The sequence below is a fragment of the Salmo trutta genome, chromosome 1 (genome assembly GCF_901001165.1).
Source record: "Salmo trutta chromosome 1, fSalTru1.1, whole genome shotgun sequence".
Lineage (NCBI taxonomy): Eukaryota > Metazoa > Chordata > Actinopteri > Salmoniformes > Salmonidae > Salmo > Salmo trutta.
Genome location: NC_042957.1, coordinates 53173040 through 53179039, shown reverse-complemented (window position 1 = coordinate 53179039; position 6000 = coordinate 53173040). Strand labels below are relative to the sequence as shown.

Sequence of the window (6000 nt, the reverse complement as noted above, 5' to 3'; positions counted from 1 at the left end):
CTCTCCCCCCGCTCTCCAGTCCGTTACATTATGTTATGTCCTCTCTCCCTCTTTCTCTCTCTCTCTCCCTCCCTCTCTCGCATTCCACTCTCCTTTGCTCACTCCCCTCCCTCTCCTCTCTCACTCCCTCACTAAATCAAATCCTGCAGCACATGTTAGAGACATGCTCACACAAAGACCAGGGGGGTGCATCGGCATTAGCACAATCACGCTCACACATGGACACATGCAGTCAGCACCACTGCACTCATCTGTTGAACCGGGGGGGGGTTTAAAAAGAGAGAGGGGGGAATGGATAGGGATAGAGGATGGAGGCAAGGTAAAGAGAAAAGGTTAGACAGGAGGTAAAAATAAATGAGGGAATAAAAAAAAGAAAAGAGAACAGAACGAGAGAAAGGAAGAGCGACGGGGAAAGATGTAAAGAGAGAGACTTGGAAGGAGAGAGTACAAAAAACATGGGACACAGCCTAGGGAGGAGGGTGTCAGTGACAGAGAGAGAGAGGGGGGGAGGGGGAGTCAGCAAGAGAGGTGCGCTCATTCGCTCATGAGAGCGAGTGAGAGATAGCGAGAGAGAGAGAGCGAGGGAGAGAGCGTGTGAGCATTTAGTCCTGCCAGAGCACAGTAGTGCAACATCAACGGAGACGGGATAAAGAAGCTCTGAGCGAGGGACAAGGAAAACAGAGGAATACACTTCTGAAGAAAAACAAAGAGGGGATGGAATGAAAAAAAGCCTCCTACTGCTGTTGGTTATCCTGTTTCATCCAATTTCTGTTGGAGAATTCCATAAGCAAAGAAACAGAGAAAACACATACATGTGATATATATCTAAAATCCCTATACATATATATCAAATTATGCCTGTTTTCACAGAAGCTGCTTTTGGGGAAGGACTGTGTTGAGGTCCCTTGCATAACAATTGGAAGACTGCTTTAATGTGCAGCATTTGGTAAAACTGTTGCATATTAATGCTTTTTGCAAATGAGAGTGATAAAAGACCACAAACAAAACAAACAGCTTTGCTGCAGTCCCATTTTTGAAGGCTTCTTGAAATCAGGATTTTGCGTTGCCTTTTGTTGTCGCCTCTCCAGTTATTTTGCCCTTGGAACAGGCTGGGGAGTTGAGGCTTGGGTGTGTTGAATGCATGGACCGCATTCCACAGGCTCAGTAATACCTTCCTGTATTCCTAGCAGTAACGCGGCAGACAGCCAACTATTTAGTTGTGTCTGAAAGAGGGAGAGGTAAGTGAGGAAGACAGAAGACAGCAGAGAGCAAGAAACAAAAAAAAGCAGCAGAGAGGGATTATGGAGTCTTGGTAAATAAACGAAGACAAGGAAAACAAGGAAGGGACCAAAACAAATTAAGCAACTAACGATTGACTACAGTAAAGAAGTGGGACACTATGCAGAAATGTAATTACACCCCATGTTCGCTCAAAAGTGAGCTTCTCATAAATTTAGACTAGGGAGGACTGGACTAGACTCCACAGGCTAGGGGGATTTTTCAGCACGCTGCCCTTGTCATTCCCCTATCCCCTGCTTGGTAGCACTTGTGGGGTTCTAGTTGTCTGGCAGCAGAGCTGTATTGGTGACCCCATCTTTTTAGAATCCCTCTCAGGTGTGGTGTGGAGCCGATCCGACAGCACCAAGAGAAACCCACAACAACAGAGTGACTGGACCCCCATCCCTCTAAACCCATTAAGCCAAACTGACACAGACGGAGCACTGTCGCCTATGGATTTGAATGTGTGTGTGTGTCTGTGAGAGTGTGTGCGTGAGCGTGTGTGAGAAAGGCTGCCTGCCTCAGGTGCTGAGGACTGCTTTTAAATCTGGACTAAATCATAATTTCAGTTTAGATCTCATAGGACAATATTGAAGAACTGCAGGCTGTGCTTCGCTAGAGGGGGTGGAAACAAAAACCAACATACTTTTTTTCTGGCATAATATAATATTGAAGACCAATTGTAGAATAGCATCTAACTGTAATTGCACATCTGGAAAGGAAATGAATGAGAGCATCATGTTCCACTTAACAAAGGGATTAAAAATGGCTACAAGAAAAATAACAAAGAATCAAATGAACATTCAGTTGAAGACCAGGCAGTTGCTTGAGGCAAGATAATCTGAGAGGTGAATATCAACAACTCCCAAATTTATAGATTATGACAAGTGGATTATCTAGAAGTTCCAGTACTTTGCCGTTACCCACGTTTCCGCCACGTTTCCCCCACAGGGCAATTATCAAAATCTGTGTGTCCCTCTCCTAAATGAAGACGTTTACAGAAAGGAGCATGGATCCTTGAGGACTCTGCTTTTCCGCTGGCGCTGTTGGGATTCCAAATCTCTCTGGTTTACGGATAACACTTTTCCTATTGGAGGCAGATTTTTTTTAAATGCCACTGGCCAGTTCATTTCTGGGTGACATCTCCTAAACTGGAGGTGCTCCAGATTTCAGATCTGCTATTGACATCTGGCAGAAAAGGGCGGTATTTTCGCAACGCTGCCAGAACTGTGTCTGAGTCTGGGACTGAATCACTGGGGACTCATTCGTGAGGAGCAGGTTGAGATTCGAGGTTAGTTTGTTTCACTTACTTGCTCATCCCCCTTCTTGATGGCAATTTATTACTTCACACTGAGCCTCCTGTAACTGAGTGCCGTAATAACTCTCAGCAAGGTAATTGAAAGCTCTTATTCTTTCAGGCAGCTGCTATGAATATAGGCTAATCCATAAGCTCTCAACTCCTTTTCAAATCTCTAGTGTGTGAAATACCTAAAAGGCTATTTTTCCATGTCAGTTTTTTTGGGCCAGTAAGAAGCCTGCATTTATGAAGTTGGAGTTTACTGGCCTGCAACAGCTTTGAGACACTTCAGCAACTGAACAGAAGCAGCATCCAAAGGTATCAAACATGGCTGCCCATTCTGTGCTCATCTGTCTCACCTTCAGCTTTCTGCTGGGCTTCACTTCACTGGGCCAGAACTCTAGAGAGGCTGGGGCCGATGCCCAGGCCACCAACCAGACGGCAGCCACCTCTGATTCTCTGGAGGCTACGCTGGCCACTCCGGTAGCGGAGGACCAGACCATCCCAATGATAGGCAGCCGCTGCCGAGGCTACTACGACGTCATGGGCCAATGGGACCCACCGTTCAACTGCAACGCGGGCGTCTACCTGTTCTGCTGCGGCTCCTGCTTTTACCGCTTCTGCTGCCAGTTCAAGGTGCACAGCCTGGAGCAGGAGTCCTGCTCCAACTACGACACGCCCGTCTGGGCCAACACCGGCAAGCCGGCGGCCCCCGTCACTGAGGTGCAGGAGGAGCCCGACCGAGACCGCACCCACATGATCGTCTACATCATCTGTGGCGTGGTGGCCATCATGGTGCTGGTGGGCATCTTCACCAAGCTGGGCCTGGAGAAGAGCAGAGGTGGCCAGACAGACATGACCAACTCTAGGTAAGAGAGTAGCAGGGGTCATGGACCACTGGGACGGGGTGGCTGGGGGGCAGGGTGGATGTGGTTGTGCTCTTACAAGCGACAATAGGTGTGAACATGGAATGTTTGCATAAAGCTATTTGTGGAGAGCCCAGACTATGGCTTCTAGTATACTGTGAGGGAATCGGAGCTGTTTTTTTTTGGTGGACTATTGACATGCGCTGGCTGGCGCACTGCCAAGGGCTAATTCTAGTTCAGCGAAAGTGAAGGGAGGGCTGGGTGTGACTGGCCGTACTATTGGTTGTTAAGAATGAGACCACAGGGATGGCGTTAATACAAGTCATTACCGGATCTCTCAATTGGGGGGAGGGGGACTTCAACCACACCAGTATTATTATTGAGAGAAAAGAGGGCCCCGTCACACCCTCACAGGCTCTGTTTTCTCAGAGGAGACAAGCTGCAGGGCTGAGGGGGTGAGACAGAGAGACAGGAGCCTCCAATACCCGAGTCATCTGCTGTATTGATGAGCCCAATGACAAAGGCAGGGGGGAATGGAAGGGCAATCCATTGGAGCGCGAGGCTGGGCAGCCATAATTTCCCCTGATTTACCGTAGTGCGCAGGGTTGTTTTTACGAGCCTCGATGAAGGCGTCCTGCCATCCTACAACAGGCGGGGAGTGGGGGGAGGGGGACAGAGAGAGGGGCAGAGGGTGGTTTCTTATTGATCAGCAGGGAGAAACCCAATCAGGTCAGTCAGCCAGTTGTCCCAGTCACTGGGCCCATTGATTCACTGAGACCCCAATTTCAAGGTTGTGGATGGCTAAAACACACACACAAACATTGTAGATGCCTGAGGATAGTTTTAATTACGTTACTTGAACAAAAACATACTTTAATAAACTATGACTTTCCAAAGTGTTTTAGCTTTTCCTGAATGCATCTCTTGAACCTAAGTTGAAGAGAATAGATTGATATGATTTGATATCAGAAAGGGTATAATCACTAGTATGAGAAAAGTAATCAAATGTTTTCATGAACATGAAACAGGGCCTTTAGATCTGTGATATATTAGAGGGAAGGAGACAGTTGTCTGTGGGAAAATGTAATTCAAGGCCAATCTCTTCAGTTGTGCTGTGAGTGGCTCATCACAGGGGTACTGTATCTGGAATTTGCTTCTCACTCTGTGTGTGTGTGTGGCGCTTGTGTGTGTGCATCCTGCGGTAAAGCTTTCTTACAGTGTAACAGAATATGTCTGGTGTTTTGTTGTGCATTCAAGGAGTAATTGATTTGATTTATTCAAAATGCCTTTCAACAGCTGAATGTTATTGAATGCTGTATACTATAGCACAGTATGGATGGGAGTTTGAGTAAGATGAGCACACATTTTAATAACAGTTTTCTTTTATCAGATATTCTATTGTTGAAAGTGTAGTAAACTACCTGTGAAATTGATAATTCATACTTTCTAAGTTGGACATGTTTCTAAGATAAAAAATGTAAGTGTGATGTACCAGTCAAAAGTTTGGACACACCTACTCATTCCAGGGTTTTTATTTATTTTTTCTATTTTCTACATTGTAGAATAATAGTGAAGACATCAAAACTATGAAATAACACATATGGAATCATGTAGTAACAAAAAAGTGTTAAACATATCAAAATATATTTTATATTTGAGATTCTTCAAAGTAGCCACCCTTTGCCTTGATGACAGCTTTGTACACGCTTGGCATTCTCTCAACCAGCTTCACCTGGAATGCTTTTCCAACAGTCTTGAAAGAGTTCCCACATATGCTGAGTACTTGTTGGCTGCTTTTCCTCCACTCTGCGGCCCAACTCACCCTAAACCATCTCATTTGGGTTGAGGTCGGGTGATTGTGGAGGCCAGGTCATCTGATGCAGCACTCCATCACTCTCCTTCTTGGTCAAATAGCCCTTACACAGCCTGGAGGTGTGTTGGGTCATTGTCCTGTTGAAAACAAATGATAGTCCAACTAAGCGCAAACCAGATGGGATGGCGTATCGCTGCAGAATGCTGTGATAGCCATGCTGGTTAAGTGTGTCTTGAATTCTAAATAAATCACTGACAGTACAACCAGCAAAGAACCATCACACCACCTCCTCCATGCTTCACGGTGGGAACCACAAATGCGGAGATCCTCGATTCACCTACTCTGCGTCTCACAAAGACACGGCGGTGTGAAACAAAAAAATCTCAAATTTGGACTCATCAGACCAATGGACCGATTTCCACTGGTCTAATGTCCATTGCTCGTGTTTCTTGGCCCAAGCAAGTCTCTTCTTATTATTGGTGTCCTTTAGTAGTGGTTTCTTTGCAGAAATTCGACCATGAAACCTGATTCAAGCAGTCTCCTCTGAACAGTTGATGCTGAGATGTGTCTGTTACATGTACTCTGTGAAGCATTTATTTGGGCTACAATTTCTGAGGCTTGTAACTCTAGTGAACGTATCCTCTGCAGCAGAGGTAACTGTGGGTCTTCCTTTCCTGTGGCGGTTCTCATGAGAGCCAGTTTCATCATAGCGCCTGATGGTTTTTGCGACTGCACTAGAAGAAACT

At 46.0% G+C, this 6000-nt stretch overlaps 1 protein-coding gene across 3 annotated transcripts in view; it reads left to right on the top strand.

The window, feature by feature from the left end:
* Window positions 1-562: 562 nt before the first annotated feature.
* Window positions 563-6000, top strand: part of LOC115199878 (protein shisa-8-like) — a 91165-nt gene continuing 85727 nt past the window's right edge. For all 3 annotated transcript variants that reach the window (XM_029762428.1, XM_029762421.1, XM_029762413.1), the window contains exon 1: window positions 563-3444. In XM_029762428.1, coding sequence (XP_029618288.1) covers window positions 2903-3444 — 542 coding nt within the window. In that variant the 5' untranslated portion in view covers window positions 563-2902. The remainder of the gene's footprint in view (window positions 3445-6000) is intronic.